This window comes from Phaseolus vulgaris, chromosome 10, assembly GCF_051622355.1.
Source record: "Phaseolus vulgaris cultivar YP4 chromosome 10, ASM5162235v1, whole genome shotgun sequence".
Taxonomy (NCBI): Eukaryota; Viridiplantae; Streptophyta; class Magnoliopsida; order Fabales; family Fabaceae; genus Phaseolus; species Phaseolus vulgaris.
In genome coordinates this window covers 7,948,213-7,966,478 of record NC_143507.1, presented here as the reverse complement: position 1 = coordinate 7,966,478, position 18,266 = coordinate 7,948,213, and the positions used below count along the sequence as shown (strand labels likewise).

Here is an 18,266-nt window from a genome sequence, read left to right as displayed (position 1 = left end):
GAATTCTGGAAAGTTGGAAACTGTTAACAAAATATAAACTACAATATTTTCCCAAGATCCTTGGAGCAGAAAAGCCTATAAAAGGACACAAGCATCAAGTAGAAATAGGAGAGCTTCATAGGGTATTCTTAGTTTCTTTTCTTATTTGTGATTCTTTTGTTTTGCCTCCGCATGGAAGGCTAAACCTTTTTGGTTGTTTCTTTTGTAATTCCCCATTGAGTTATGAGGTTTTGTTCAATACAGTTCCGATTTTTAATTCTCTATAGCAGTTGCTTTTATTGTCTAATCTCCTGGAAAACTGGTTTTTGTAAGAGGTTGTACTTGAACGCATGATTGAGAGTCTTCCTTAACTTAAACTTTGGTTTCTTAGTTAGTTTGCATTGTTCTAATTAATTTCTTGGGCGCATGATTCAAGGAAGAGGAGATAAGCATTCCCATGGAGTATACACACGGAACAAAATGGGTATTGATTAAACCAGTAGACGCATGCTTTACTGGTGAGTTTCAGTTGAATTAAATCGGCACATGTTCAATTTGGTTTAGTTTTGTTGGAGGATTGAGAAAGGATTAATCTTTAGAGAACCTGTGAAGAATTCAATGGTGGAAGAACTTGAGATCAACCACTTTTTATTTTCTATTTCAATCTCTTTTATATTTTCTGAATAAGTAACTTAACCCCCCCTTTTTATTATTATTGTTATTACTAACTCTTATTATTGCAGATAGATTCTAAACACCGATATGCTAATTTCACTATTGGATTCGTTGGGAGACGACTTGGGGTCATCGGACCACAATTATACTATCATCTCTCTAGTGTTAGACAAGTCTACGCTGGAATCATATTTAATTTGACTGTTAAACGATAACTATCACTTTCGTAGCCATATAAGAGGGATTATAATTTGTGGAGACCTTCTCCACCTTCACCGATCCTCAAGCAATTTAAACAAAGTTTGAAGACAACAATTTTTTTTATAAAAACCTAATTGTGCAAAATTTTATACTAGTGTTCATCTATTGTAAAGTGTTAACAAAATATTTTGCTCGTGTTGTTTCAACATGTTCCATTGTTTTTGAGTCTAATGATTGTGTGTGTCATTGAAAAACTGTAAGATTGGAAATTCAGTTAACATAAGTCCATAACTAATAATTCAATTTATCATTGTATTGGTAGGTAATAACATATTACATAATCCCAACCTCTATCAATATCAACTTGCACAATGATTGTCATCTACTATATGACGTAGTAGCCACACACTTGGTAATTGTAACAATTCACCATGTCATGTCCATGTTGTATAATTTCTTAGAAATCCATCACATAAGAGATGCATCTCTAATTTCAGAAACATTTAATGTTTTCCCATTCAAATAATTCACACAAGGACAACTCATTCTTAGTCCGTTGTGACTATTATCAGCATTACGTTATGCAAACGGTATAAATTCCTCCACACCTCTCTCATATGCATCACTTATACGTGGTTAATTAATCCAAATTTGATCCATATCTGTGTTCTGTACATATGTTATTGGAATTATGTTTTGTGTGATGCATGTAAATCTCACTTTTTTAATTAAATTTATGATTATATCACATTCGAGAAGATTCAATTTTATAATAGTTCAGTAGTACATAAACTTTAATCACCATCCCTTATATTTCATGAAATTTTGACTTTATTTCGCATTAGTCTTCAGGTGGTAAAAAATGAAAGTGGTAACACAAATCACCGCAATAAAATATGCACTTGAAGATAAACACAAAATGCAATGAACCAAATATTAAGTAAAATATATAAAATGTAGATTATAAGTTATGTATTAATCAACTATTAAAAAGAAGTGATCGTAGTCGCAATGCAATTGGGACATTGAATAGTCCAATGGTGGGGCATCATGTGGTCGTAGTGCGGTTGGCGTTGCATGGTCCAAGGGTGGAATGTCGTGGCTTTTGGTCGTGCATTCCGGTGCGATTAGGGAGAACAACAGTTGCAGGTGGTCTAGTGTGATTGAGGCAAACGATGGTTATAGGGTGGTGCGGTTGGGGCAGACGATAGTTGGGTAAAAAATGTAGATAAAAAGGAAATGCAACAGAGGAATAGAGAAAATGATGGTCTAGCGTGTGAACAAGTAAAATCATACAAGTTTTCAATGACGCTTAAGAGGGAACTATCATCGTTTCTTGTGGTTTTTAACGATAGTTCGCTGCAACGATAATCTTTTCCTTTTTTTTCATATGTTTACGACGATTTTTCTTTCACCATCATCATTTTGTGCTTTTGATGACAATTATGGTGCACGTAAAAAAAAGTGTATTTATTACTAAAATTTACCATATCATTCATTATGATAATGACTTTTTAAATATTGTAAGACATGGATAATGGAGTATTTTTCAACAAAGACATGAATTATGTAAACATACTTTCTCTTACACAACACAAACTACAATAATACATATAGTTTATAGTATTCATATATTGTATCTTGGAAACACCATAAGCTAGTTGATTAATTAGTGATAGATGTATAGACACACAAGCAGATTAATTAAGATTATTATTTTATGCTAATTAATTAAGAATTGAAGAAAGAGGGTTAATCTTGAATGGTCTAAAGCCATGGTGAAGACTTGCTTGCCATATTTTCTCAGCACTAAACGTGAAATTTCCACATTCATGAACGTTCCAACCTTCTAGGGCATGCACTATTCCGGCCACACGCGATGCACTCATCACTCTCCTTGGCAGCCAATTCTGTTGTCCATTTAAATTCGTCAATGAAATTCATTTTGGCAGCAAATTGCATAAAACAATGAATGGGTTACATATACAAATAGAAAAAAATATTCCAATGAGAACTCATTATAGTAAGTTATGAAAATGAGTAGAATGTCTTATACAATTAGAAACAATTAACCAACTATCATAAGTGGTTGCCATCACCATAATGGTTACTTTCATGATTGTTGTTGATTTCATAGTTATACTTGTTAGCATCAATTGTCCCTTAAATGTCATTGCTATCAATCATACTTATAATAACATTTAGTGTCAACAACATAAACATTGTGACTATAAATTTTAACAATAATAGTATCAACAATCCTACTACTACTAATAATAGTTATAATATCAATGGTAACATAATAATAATGATTTTTTGAGTTATGACTAATGATAATGACTACACAGATGAACAAGACTTGTGTATTAGTGATAATGATGACTAGATAAATATGTTAAGTTTAGTTTCATGTATTAATTTTTTTTAATTATAACTCAATGAGATTAATAGTTGTTATTTAAAATGTTTCTCATATTAGGTGAACCTTAAGTCCAACTCAACCTTATAAAATCGGTTCATAAGGTAGAATGGATACAAATCCTACCCTATAAGTCGATTTTATGAGATTGAGTTTGACTTAAAGTTCACTTCTTAATAGTTCTTTTCTCACACACACCCAAAGTGCATCTTCTTAATTACCTCACAAGAGTCCACATTGACTAATGAAGGTGGAGCTATCATGGCTGGTGTGATGTGGTAGTAGCAGTCTCTACGAAGTTTCTTTGGAGGGAATTGGGAAATAGGAATGAACAATGATTCTTTTGGTGCCTTCTTTTGTTCTGCTTCATTACATTGCTCTCCTACTAGCCAAATCTGCAAATTCAATGAAACCCCATTATTGCAGTAATATCTTCTCTCTTTGCTTCTTCTTCTTCTTTTGTTATTGGATTCAAATTACTTGAATTGAAATGATCAAAAATAGAAAGAAAAATGTGTATTAATAAATATGGTTAGAGGGATTTACCTTTGCAGTATAGGATCCTGGGAAAACCAAGTTCTTTTTGGACTCATTGGAAAGTCTTAATTCAAGATTATCATATTCTTCTTTAGACATAGTTGTAACCTGAAAAATATGATTCCACTTTATGCAAGGAGACTTGTATAGAAAAATTATTTATATTTTGAATATATTAATTCGTGGAATTGTGGTAAAGATTTATGCACTTTGCAAGAGAAATTTCATAGATTGCATCAATGTTTTTATATTAAGAAATGTTTAAATTACAATTAAAATTCTAAACGGAAAAAATATTTAAATTTACAGACAAAATATGTAGAATTAATTTTTTTATTTAAATAAGACTTTAAACAGCATATATTAGTTTATCTATGTATGCTTTCTGGTAGATTTGAAAATTATTTATTTAAGAGTTTAAATAATAAAATAAAACATTAGAAAAATAGTTCCTATTAAAATTAGGGTGTTTTGTCATTTTCTTTACCTACATGCCTAATAAAAATAGACAAAACAAGGTTTTCTTATTTATTTGTGTGCATATCAAGGTTTTCTATTAAGTGCTAACAAGACTAATAAAAATTGACAAAAGTACCTAATATTTCTTAGATAATACTGATTAAAATGAAAATATTTTACTATATATAGAATCTAAATAATTAAAACAATGAAATAAATGAATTTGGTTACTTTAGACACGTACTAAAATAATAATAATAATAAAAAGGGATGCATACACATTATTATGTTAAAAATAAAAAAGAAAAAATTAACATTTAATAGAAAATGGCTTATTTTAGCCTGCAGCTTCTCTTGCCATTTTAAACTAAACAAAACTTTTGGCAGACCTTAAGAATGAACCATTTTAAGACAGCAAGAACTGATAAAAATAAATATCATAGCAATTTCAATAAATAAAATAAAAGATTAAAATATGTTACAAGATAATAATTTTGTTGTAATTAAATACAAAATACTGCTTTTTGTTTTTTTTTTTGTCTAAATTTTGGTTAATCTAAAACTTTTCACAATTTTAAAACTTCCAACAAGTCTATTGAAATGTTACAAGTCAATAAATAAGTGAATAGAAAAAGTTTTAGGAGGAATTAATAGATAAGTTTAGGATAATAAGAACAATTGACTTAACAAACTCTAATTTGATAGTGTTACTTGTCGCAAGGACAAGTTAAGTTTTAGTTAGTTTGGAAGGCTTTAGAAAAAAATCGGTAGTTGGGTACCGTGTATAAGGGTTGAACCACCCTGAAGTGGTTCTTATTTATTTATTTATTTTGTATTACCGATTAAAATGAAAAAAAAAACTTATAATCAAGAAACACATGCTTAATTATAAATAGAACAAAAGATACCTTTGTACCCCTTTCACATAAAGCACTAGCAATGGCATATGAAATCTTATTAGGTTTTCCACAAAGAAGCACTTGAGTTGCTTCTTTAGGAATACTGTTAAGAACAATGGCCACAACTAAGCTACTGCCATCCACAATCTTTATCTTAAGCTCAGGAAACCTTCTGATGTAAAGTTCACCATATTTATTCAGGGAATCTCCCTGCAACCATTCAACATAATCATTCATTAACCATATTTTATGACCATAGAAAAAATAATTAAATCATACTATTTTTAAATCAACATACATGGTTCTTTTTTGGATTGTGTTATTAACAAACTCAAATTTGTTCTTCATCATTTTGGGTTTGGGATTCTTTTTGCAACCTCATTATTTTCTTTTTCTCAGTATATGAAAATCTTAATTTTTTATTTTTGCTTTATGAAATAATATATTTGTACAATCTGAAAGTCGTATTTTACAATAAAAAAAAACTTTCAAGTTATATAATCTAGATTTTTATTTTATTTTCAAATTATATAATTTAAATCATTTTAAAATTATACAATATAGAAGTCATTTTTTGAATTCTAAATTATGTAATTTGGAAGTATCTTCCAGATTCCAAATTACATAATTCAGATCACCCCAAAGGAGGGCACATGAAAACTATGGGGTGCATAAAGAAATGACCTACAATTTAACAGACATGGGCAGTCCAATTGCAATAGTTTGGCCCATCAAGAAAAGTTTTGAATAAAAAAAGTAAAAAATTGTCTCTAATTTCATTATACACGTACCAATTATAGGGGTCTCCATTTGGTAAAAAATTAATGAATGAAATTAAGAATCGTTTATTGATAATGGACCTTATAATTTTTATATACATGTAATGGTGTGAATAGTGATTGTTGTTGACATTTGATAGAAAGAAATAACACAATGCAAATATCAAAAGAAATTAAAGTTACTTGCCTGGTTTGAAAGACCTAGACTTAAAACCTTTGCTTTGCTTAACTCTGCTTCAAGTATTGCTTCTTCTATAAGTTTGTTTAGAGTTTCACTTTGCCATTTGAAAAGGTACTGCCAAAAGTGGAAAAGAGAAAACCATATATTATGAATACGAAATCAAAATTTTAAACCTTAAACCTTAAACTCTATTATGAATATAAATATAAAACCGAAATTTTAAATTCCAAACTTTAAATCCTATAAATCCTATTATGAATATAAATACAAAATCAAAATTTTAAATCTTAAATCTTAAATTTTATGAATATAAATACGAAACCGAAATTTTAAACCCTAAACCTATGAATATGAAACTGAAATTTTAAACCCTAAATCCGTAATGTCAAACTTACTTGTACATGGAATCTAGGTATAACCCATGATTGCAAATTGAGCATTTTGAAAGCATTTCTCTCCATGACAAATGTTTGACCATAAAACCAAGTCACAAGAACAGACCAAAGAGTGAAAGGCCACATCAAATAAAGGTACCATGTTGAAGATTGAGGTTTGGAGGCTAAGGAAGCAAATCCCAACCTCAGATGATAAATGGATTCTGGGGTTGTAAGATGTGTTAGATGAACCACATCAGGTGATGTTTCTTCTCTCTTCAATGATGTTTCATATGTGCTGTCTGTTGTCTTGTCCATGGTGCCATAAATGTAATCATAGATGGGCATGAAGAGTGAGTAATTGGTCCTAAACTGGGTATGATGCAGTGAGTGAAACCTGTCACAAAAACAAAATTTAGTTACTTAGAATATTTGAAGAATACTCTAACTTGTATGAAAAAATACAATTATTTCACTAAGATCAATATCAAGAAAAAAAAAATGCATATTTATTAATTCTCTCTTCATCTTCATTTGTCAACATCAGTTTCAAAGAAAATGCATATGACTATGTTTCTGAAATTAACTTCATTAAGATGTACTGACAGTATAAAAATATTTTACTTTTATCATTCAACCATTGATTATTATTAACTGAAATATTTAGTTAATGATATTTAACTTCTCAGTGAAAATCTTAAAATTAAAGTATATTATGTGTTAGGGTTTTTTTTTTATCATTCAAATAAGATAAGAATTGACATGATTATAAAACTAAAAAATTGTAATAATATATAATAAAATTTTATGCATAAAATTACTTCAGTGAAAAGTACTGATAATATAGTAAAAAAATGTAATAATTATGATTTTTTTATCAATAAAATACTTTATATACTCCAACTCGTATACATGATTTTTGCAGCAAGAATTTTTTATATTTGCCACTTTAATCACATTTTCCTATCCTATATCCAGAATAATACATTTTAAAAGTTCTGTTTACACAAATGAACATATATATAAGTTTTTTTTTTTGGTGTAGGAGACCTATGCTTTTTGGAGGAGATATGATCTGTGTTGATCTTTGGATGGTAAACAATTATAATATTATGGTTATAATAATTTAAAAAATATGAATAGTGGTAATAATAGTAAAGATAAAATAATAATGAGAGTTTAAAGAGTGAATAATAATGTATTTTTTATTTAAATTGAATTATTTATATATTAGTATTCATATTCAAATTAATGATTTATAATTAGTAAAAATAAAAAATGTTGTTTTAATGTATCACAAAGCCACACGTAGTTCATTTCACCTATATTATTTATTATCACAATCTATATATTTAAAAGAAAGATATGACCTCACCTATCACACCATTTTCTATAAAGAGAAAGATCAACAACTATAAAATCTCAATAGGATATGTAATTAATATTGTTTTGAATCTACCTATGACAAGGCATAGTTGGTTGTTTCAATCACACTTCATCAATTATAGGTGTCTTCAAGATATGGGTGACACATGAGTTAATGAATGAATTATCGAAAATTGGTGTAATTCAATCATAATACAAAACTAACATAAATGAACTAATTAATGCAATCCTTGTACATAATACTTAATTAAACCTATGAACTAATAACCACTTTTAAACATTAAGGAGGGACACGTGTAACATATCAAAATTCAATGATTTCATTATAAAAAAATAATTAAATAAAATCAATTTTAAAGATTAAAAATAATTAATTATTATATTAACTAAATTAAATATTATTTTAAAAATTAAAAATTATTAATATCTAAATTAATTTTTTATTAATGATATTTAAATTTAGATTCTAAATCTTAAAAATATCAATTCAAAAATTATTTATCAATAATAAAAACTAATTTAAATATTAATAATTTTTTAATATCTAAAGTAATATATAATTTAATTAATATATCAATTAAAGTAATTTTTTTTATTTGCATTTAGGTAAAACAAACGTTTGAGAATGTTCCACGTGTATCATCAATCTTTGGATGTTAATGTTTTGTCAATAGTAGAAGGGTAGCAATAAATTATTTAATCTAATTTGAACCTAGTTAGAATTGATTTTTAGTTATTATTCATTATTGGGTGACCAATGCACTGAAGACACTTAGTTATACATAACTTGGGTCACTATATGATACCTATTGCTTTAATTAGGACTTTTATTACGAACAACATAAAATTATGATGCTTTGACTTTTTAAGAAACACAAAAAATCTGTTAAAGAAGTGTTAAATCAATAAACATTGATCTTAAATAACAGGTTGATTTTATATAATAATCTATCACATCTATTTTTAAATAATTAGTTTTTATTAAATTTGTTAATTTTTATAGTTTCAAATTATGCCAATGAAAAATTGTGATAATAGTGAACAAAATAGTAACGTTAATGTTGGTAGTGGATATATTAAAACTTGGTGAATTATTAATGGAGATGAAAAATAATTATAACAATAATAGTATAATATAATGATATAACAAAAGATAATAACATAATGGTTGTATGTAAATATTGTTTGTATAATAGTTATATGAGTGAATGATTGTGGTAAAGTGTAATGATAATTATTGAAGCATCAATACATAAAAAAATTTAATGATAATAATGGAGACATCATCACATTGCAACAATTTTGGCAGTGTTGGTTGGGGGAATGAAGATGTTAATTATTGAATGCAATGTAAAGGTGAAATGTAACTTTTATTTCCTCTTATATCCTCCATTCTCTTTGCCTTTTGGATCACTTTTGGAAAGAAATGAATAAGGTGAGATTATCTATCTTATGGACTTGCCAACAATATATACAAAAAAAATAAAAATGATATAATAACCTATGCTATATTATCTTCATTAAATTTATAGCCAAATCTTACCCTAAAATATTGTTTTATGACACATTTATTATTTAGAAATAATTCAACCACTTTTCCTTTCACACCTAAATTCTACTATAAGAAAATCACTAATCACTAAATAATTATTAAATTTAAAAATAAAAAATAATTACTCACTATATTAACTAAATTAGATATTATTTTAGAGATTAAAAATTATTGATATCTAAAATGGTTTTTACTATTAATAAAAAATTATAAAATAATTTTTAAATTAGTATCTAAATTAGTTATCAAGGTTTTAGCTACTAATATTATATTAGATTTTAAATTAGTCTCTAAAAGATTAGTAGAGATCAATTTAGAATATAAAATACTAAGTAACTAAAATCTTAATATCTAATGGTTAGATACTAATTTATAAATTATTTTATAAATTAATAAAAACTTTATATACCAATACTTTTTTTTTTAATTTATAAAATAATCTTAAATTTAATTAAATAATAATTAATTAATTTGGTTATTTTCTTGTAGTAGTGTTTGTATATTAAGTTTAAATAATAAATACATTTAAGATTTCACGAAGAGAGTATATGATATAATAATAACATTTTCCTATCTTCATTACATTGCTAACCAAATTTTATACCTCACAATTGTTTCATGGCAAATATGTATTATTTTCAAATTATTAAACTTTTTTTGACCAAGTTTGTAAATTAAATAAAAAACACATTTAATTGTTTAATGGTTTGTTTTTTTACACCGCCATTATTGATGCAAACTTGAAAGCAACACACACCTACATTTAGTTTTATTGAGCTGTCTGAATGAAGGATATGCATGCATGGTTCATATAATAAATTTCGAAAATAATTATTTTTTATCTATGGAAAATAAATAAATAAATAAAAGAAAAAATGAAGAGAGGGTAGAAACTTACGTTGGAGTGTACATGAAGTACTTGAGGAAGGGAAATGTAGAGAAAATGGGCTTTGGAATGCACTCGAAATTGCAGTGACCCAAATTGTTCATGAAATCAATGTATGCAAGATAACCAGCATATGATACTATAGAAGCTGTTCTTGTAACCACAGTTGTGTACAATGGGATTGCAAATAACAGAAAGTATGCTATGTGTTCTGCAAATGGATGGATCACAGCTGCAAAATTCATCAAAAACCCAATTCAAAATTCAACTTTATGATCAAAATTAATTGATATAATCATTAATTATTTTATTTTTGAAATTATTTTTTATTTTAGTGATTTTTTTTCATTAAATAAAGACAAAAAGTTGTTTTGAGGTGTTAACTATAGCTCTCAATAATTAAAGTCACATGCGTTGTTGAATACAACATAATTTTCTTTTAAATTATTTATGTGTTCCATGTGTCGCAAAATCAAAGCTATTTCAATAATGGGTTGGAGAAGGACAATAACACACCCATCAACATGGATTTTTTTAGCATGGAATATAGTTTTTTTTTTTTTTTTTATGTAAATTCTACTAGAAAAAAAGAAGGTTGAGCTTTTATTTAATGAGAAATAGATAAAATTTACTCAATAACAAGAAAATTATGAAATAAAAATCAATTTTTAAAAACAAAAAATAATTAGTTGTCATAGTGACTAAATTAGAGACTAGAGACTAAAAAAAATTTGATTTCTAAATTGGTATCTAATTAGCTGTCACGGTTTTAACTACCAATTATTTAGATTCTAAATTTAGTAGCAAAAACTTTGATTGCTAATTAGATACCAATTTAGAAATCATGTAACAATAATAAAAACTAATTTAAAAATCAAATTTTTTTAGTCTCTAATTTATTCAATATAATAATTAATTATTTTTTATTTTTAAAATTTGGTTTTTATTTTATGATTTTTATGAATGTATGTAGTTGTATGTATGTAGTGTACTGTGAGACAGTTTTATGTAAAAAAGATTTTGTAACACTGGATTCTTTTGTACTTTATGCAGCAAAAGCTTTATTATTTTTGAAGTAAAGTTTGATGGTTTTAATATGCATATAAAAAGGGAAATATTACTAAAAGAAGAAAATGGAAAACCTACAAGTAATGGGTTCTGTGACAATGGAAGAGTGGTGGTGAGAATGGTATCTGGAGTAGAGAAAATGGTGGTGAAGTGCTCTGTGTAACCAATAATACAGAAACTCCACTGCTCCTGCATGTAAAACAGCAGTGATAACCACTCCATCCATTCTCCAGAAGGGCATCTTAGAAGCTTCTGGAATTAACATATGACCTGCATAAAACAAGATCCCATTGAACAAGATCTGGTCATCCCTGCAAAATTTACCAATGCAGTTCAGTTCTTGAACAATGTTTAAGAAAATTTGTTACATATATCAGTCTTTAATCAAAGGTTTTGAGCTATGAACTTGATCACAGTCTTAATAACTTTATAGAAGTAGAGAAAATTACGACCATTATGATGGTAATTGCAGTGATAATTATTTCAAAAAGTTGAGGTTTGTTATTGAAACTATGATGATGAACCATTTTCTGAAACATGGTAGAGAAAAACTGGTTTCTTTCTGCAGTTTTGTTGACTGGTATAAGTGTTTTTGAATGAGATTGTTAAAGAACTAACCAATTGCTTTCTCGATCAACTTGTTCAAACTCAATGCCCTTGTCAACGATTCTGCTTTTGCCTTTGGCATTTCTATGGCGAGAAAGTGTGATCCAAATTTGGTCATGCAGCATCCTCACCAACATGTAGGGGAAGATGAGGAAGTAGGCAAGTTCTCTATCCTTTGGATCATTCACTATGAAGGAGTAAGTGCTATGAACAATCCATGGTGTCAGAATCACCCACTGTCATCATCACCATCATGAAACAAACCAATTACTTAATACCAAACACCCCAAATCTCTCATATTCATACTCTTTAACATACTTTTTTTTTTCTGATGAAAAACAAAAAAATAGTTCATAGAAAACAATGCATGAGAAACATTAAGAATTCAAAATAACTATGAAACCTTGAAGCTCCCGAGAGGCTCCCATGGCCAATGGGTGAGAATGCCAGGTTTTGATGCCATTTTCAAAATAGATTAGGGTGAGAAAACGAAGGAGCACAAAAATTTGTGTTTGTGATATTCTTGGGAGGTGTTCATATTTATAGTGGGAAGAAAAGAGAAAATGTGTGAGGTGTATTGATTGATGAAGAGCTTTGATTGAAAACGTGTAGGGTAGATAGATAACAAGTTATGATAATTTTTTGCTTTGATAAGAAATAATAAATGTCTAACTTTATTAGTTTTTCATATTTTAATTGTAGCATTTTGATTTATAAAGTGTTAATTGTGTGTTTTTTATTTTTAATTTCATCATGTTATTTGAGTCTCTATCTATTATAATGATGTGATGCATTTGGTGACTATAAAATCACACAATTAATGTCAACATGTTTGAAACTTTAGAATACTTAGAAAGTTATTGAAACAATTGAAGACTAAAATTAAACTCGCTTTCTTATATAACTAACAAAATTTAATGTTTTAAGAATTATTTATTGTTACTCGAAATAAGAATTAGGGTTTGCTTTTTGAACCTATTAAATGTTTTCAAATTTTATTGTAATTTTTTATAAATTTAAAAGAAAAATCACATGAAATACTTCTTTTAAATTTTTTTATGGATTTGATAAATCTTTACAAAATGTTTATAGAAAAATATCATAAAACTATGAAAAGTTGTGGTGTGATATTCTACATTATTTTTTATTAAACTATTTTATTACACAAATTAAATTAACGACATAAAACTCATAATTAAGGAGTGCTTAGGAAAATTTAAAATTTGTCTTTATGTTTATCTAAAAGTCCGATTATGTCGGGTGAACATTGAAGAGCAGAAGAATAAATAATGCAGACAAGAAAATTAATTTTCTAACTACTTATTGCAGTGGAGTAAATGGGGACACAAACTTAATTCTCAATCAATTATATTTTAAATAATCTTAAGGAGGCAGAAAATAATTATTCTGAAACCTATTTTATTTTTTTGTCATCAATTTAATTATTAATGTAGGTTATATATGTATTGATTTTTTTACCATTTAAAAATTATAGTTCAATTATTTGGATCATTTGACAGACTATAGGGCAAAGACTTATATACAGATTTTCCAATGCTGTGTTTAACACAAAAAATATTCAGTTTAATTATTATATCTTTTATTAAGTTTTAAGTTTATGAAAAATTTAAGTATTTTTAACTAACATTTTAATTATCTTTACTGAACATTTCTTAAAAAAATGTTAGGTTTGATTTTTTTTTAATATTTAAGTTATAAAATAAAATAATATCATTTAAAAAAAAAATTAAGATTTTAAAAATATAAAGCACTAAAGTTATCCTAATTAAAAAGAATTAAAAAATATAAACACTAACAATAAAATCATGAGATAGAAACCAATTTTTAGAAATAAAAAATAATTAGTTGTTATATTGACTAAGAAACCATTTTAGAGATTAAAAAAATTTTGATTTCTAAATTAGTTTCTATTATTGTTAAATGGTTTTTAAATTGATGTCTAATTAACCACCTGTTACTAATTATTTAAATTCTAAATTTGATAGCAAAATTTTTATTGTTAATTAAACATTAATTTAAAAACTATTTAACACTAATAAAAAATAATTTAGAAACCAATATATTTTTAAGTAACATTCTCTAATTTAATCGCAATAAAAATTAATTATTTTTTATTTTTAATAATTATTTTCTATACTGAATATTTTAAAGAGGAATGAGTGAGTTTAGCATAATTAAAAACATTATTAGAGCAGTAGCTGCGTGCATGTCCATATCCACTGAGAAAAAAGTACAATGAATTCTGAAAGAGTAAAGGTGAGAAGCTATGATAGTGACAAAGACAGTGCGCAGAATTTAAATATCCTTCACTTCTTATTGTTCACCTTTCGTACATTTTATTTACTCTTTCTGTTCAAAACTTATTGTTCTTCAACATTGGAAGATGGTGGTTGTCATTTATTCTCAAACAGACACCACATGGGGTGATTCATACTCTTCATTGCTCTCTTCTAAACAAAAACATACAATATGTATATATTAAAATGATCCTCTCTTATAATTTAACATTGACAATAAATACAAGATATTTTTTTTAACTTAGGCAATCGTCAACAATAAAGTTTTAAGGTAATTTAAATTAGGGCAAAACGATAAGGGAAAATAAGACGTTAAACCGATTAGGCACACATTACATCATAATTTATTTTTTGCTTTTTTGCTGGATAAACCTCTTTGCCTTGTCTACTCAGCTTGAGGCTGGGGGACTGTGTGGTAGTTGGCTTGATCTCCTAATAATAGGAACTGTAACTTATCTAAAGTCAGTTATATGGCCTATTAATCATTAGAGAGATTCAATAAAACTACCCAAAATCGTATCCAAGAATAAAGTGATATCTACTTGTGGTACGTGAAATTAGTTGAGGAAGATTAAATTTTAAAAATGAGATAATATTAGTTAAGACTAAGAGGATAACAAACAACTAACTAAAGATTATAAAAGACACATCAAAATATGAACGAGGGATAACTTGAATGCTCTGGTTTGATGTCATTTAAACTTTAAATCAGAACACAATGAAATAATAAAAATAACGATAATATAATCAAGATGAAAAGCAAGATGCACATAAATTTTTATACTAGTTTGATTCAACAAGAATCTACATTTAGTTTAATCCAAACAACCTAAACTAAAATTTTCAAATATCTTCTTAAGTTATTCAATTACAAGAACTCTTGTACAACTGATACAAGAAAACTTACTGTACAGTATGAGAGCTTTGATGTTTCAAATTCATGATGAAGCTTGAAGCTGTGTTGCTTTTGGTTTGGGTTTAGATTAGAGTGTTTAGAATCTATGTAAAGATCAGTTCTTAGCCCTTGCACAAAGCTTGCCTAATCTGTTTTAAAAATAAAAGTGTTTTTTTAAGCAAAGAGAAAAACAACCGGTTGAATTATCGAAATATTCGATTGTTTGTCACTTGGCTCGTTTAAAGGTTTTAAAATTGTTAGAATATATGGCCTTAAACGAGAGAGGGGGGGGGGGGGGGGGTGAATTGTTTAAGAAGGATTTTTGATAACTTTTAAGTTTAGAATGAAAATACTTCAGAAGAACCTTGATTAAGGATTCAGTTTTTCCAAAACAAACAGCAAAAGCACAAAGCTGGAAAAACAATCGGTTGTTTATACCAGTTCCAAAAATAACAAAACTGAATTAAAAAGATAGGGATAAAGAAAAATGTACGCAGTTGTTTATACTGGTTCACTCCAATCCAGAGCTACATCCAGTCTTCTCAGAAACTCTGAGGATATCCACTAAGCAATCACCACTTGATCACTTACACCACAACCAAGAGAATGACCTTGAACACCTCAAGAAACACACTCTCCTTGGCCAACACTAAGATTGCTGATCTTGAACACCTCAAGAACACACAGCCAATCTCAGCAACACACACAAAACGAATTGTTCAGCAGTTTACAAAAGATTACACTTGTTACAGATGAAAATCTGAAATCAATACAAGTAGAATCCCTATTCAGCACTTTGATCAATCTCTCAACTCTTTAGCAATCTCAGAATACTTTGAAAAACTCTTCTTAGATCAAAACTATGTTTCAAGATTCTTAATATATCAAAACTGTTTTTCAGAATATATCTAAGAATATAGTTTCAGCTAGCTGCAGTTTGGTCTCCACAAACTTCACTTCACAGTTCCCATTTTGCACATGATCTCTGATGAAATGATGTCTTATTTCAATGTGTTTTGTCCTTGAGTGCTGAATCTGATTTTTGGTAAGATTGATTGCACTTGTGTTATCACACATCAAGGGAACTTTGCTGATTTGTAAACCAAAATCTGCAAGTTGTTGCTTGAGCCATAGGATCTGTGCACAGCAGCTACCTGCAGCTATATATTCTGCCTCAGCAGTAGAGAGAGCAACACATGCTTGCTTCTTGCTATGCCATGAGATTAGGCTTGAGCCAAGAAGGTGACAAGTGCCACTTGTGCTTTTTCTATCTAGCTTGCAACCTGCAAAATCAGAATCTGAATAACCAATTAAATGTATAGGAGAATGAGAAGGATACCATAGTCCTACATAAGATGTTCCTTTGAGATATTTCAGAATCCTTTTTGCAGCTTTGAAGTGTGACTCCTTAGGATTTGCTTGATATCTTGCACATAGACACACCGCAAACATGATGTCCGGTCTACTTGCTGTGAGATAAAGCAAAGATCCAATCAAACCTCTGTATTTTGTTTGATCTATACTCTTTCTAGCAGCATCTGCATCCATATAGCAGCTTGATGGCATTGGAGTGCTTGCCTCTTTGCAATTCTCCATGTCAAACTTTTTGAGAATTTCCTTGCAATACTTTGATTGACTTAGGAAGATCCCATCCTTTTTTTGTTTAACCTGCAATCCAAGAAAGAAAGATAGTTCTCCCATCATAGACATTTCAAATTCACCTTTCATTGCAGCCACAAATTCTTCACATAGCCTATCTTGTATAACACCAAAGATGATGTCATCAACATAGATTTGCACAAGAATAATTTCTGCATTAGACTTTTTGATGAAGAGAGTCTTGTCTACCATTCCTCTTTCATAACCATGAGATAGCAGAAAGTTGCTAAGCCTCTCATACCACTGCCTTGGAGCTTGTTTCAGACCATACAAAGCTTTCTTCAACTTGAAGACATGGTTAGGAAACTTATGATCTTCAAAACCCGGTGGTTGATCTACATAGACTTCCTCATTGATGTAGCCATTCAAAAAGGCACTCTTTACATCCATTTGGAAGAGTTTGAAGCCACTCATACAAGCAAAAGCCAGCAGCAGCCTCACAGCCTCCAATCTAGCCACAGGAGCAAAGGTTTCACCATAGTCTATGCCCTCTTCTTGATTGTAGCCTTTGGCAACTAGCCTTGCTTTGTTTCTAGTGATCACTCCATCCTCATCTAGCTTGTTCCTGAAAACCCATTTTGAACCAATAATATTCATTTCATTAGTTTTAGGGACAAGAAACCATACCTCATTTCTTTCAAATTGGTTTAGCTCTTCATGCATAGCCTCAATCCATTTCTCATCCTTGAGAGCTTCTTCAATTGACTTTGGTTCAATTTGAGAAACAAAAGTTGTGTGCCTGCAGAAGTTTGAGATGGAGCTACGTGTGGAGACACCTTCCTTTATCTTTCCTATGATGTTATCCACAGATAGATCTCTAGGAATCATCCACTCTTTGGGCAGCTTACTCTGTTGCAAAATTTCAATCGGTTGTTTCTGCGAATCGACCGGTTGTTTTTCTGCACAGATATCTAGCTTCTCCAAATTAATGCTCTGTTCGTCTTCCTCAACACTGATCTTTGGGTTCTCACTGATTCTGCGATCTACCTCATCAAAGACTACATGTACTGATTCTTCTACAGTCATCAATCTTTTGTTGTAGACTCTATATACATGGCTTGTGAGAGAGTAACCAATGAAAATGCCAAGGTTAGCTTTTTCATCAAACTTTCCCAAGCTTTCCTTTCCATTGTTGAGAACAAAACAACTACAACCAAATACTTTGAGGTGACTGATGTTAGGCTTCCTTCCATTGAACAACTCATATGGGGTTTTCTTCAAGATGGGCCTTATAAGCACCCTATTCATCACATAGCAAGAGGTGCTCACTGCATCTGCCCAAAAATACTTAGGAAGTGATGATTCACTAAGCATTGTACTTGCAAGCTCTTCAAGAGATTTGTTCTTCCTCTCTACAACTCCATTCTGCTGTGGTGTTCTTGGAGCAGAGAA

The 18,266-nt window shown here is 28.9% G+C and overlaps 1 protein-coding gene across 1 annotated transcript; it reads right to left on the bottom strand.

Annotated features, from left to right (window-relative positions):
• Positions 1-2,400: 2,400 nt before the first annotated feature.
• LOC137818528 (very-long-chain aldehyde decarbonylase CER1) lies at positions 2,401-12,635 on the bottom strand. Its single transcript, XM_068622007.2, has 10 exons — positions 12,406-12,635; positions 12,014-12,237; positions 11,474-11,706; positions 10,340-10,559; positions 6,525-6,900; positions 6,132-6,243; positions 5,179-5,375; positions 3,821-3,919; positions 3,496-3,669; positions 2,401-2,765 (listed from the first exon to the last, which is right to left on the bottom strand). The coding sequence occupies exons 1-10, from the start codon at positions 12,463-12,465 to the stop codon at positions 2,583-2,585; spliced, it is 1,878 nt and encodes a 625-aa protein (XP_068478108.1). The 5' UTR covers positions 12,466-12,635; the 3' UTR covers positions 2,401-2,582.
• Positions 12,636-18,266: the final 5,631 nt, after the last annotated feature.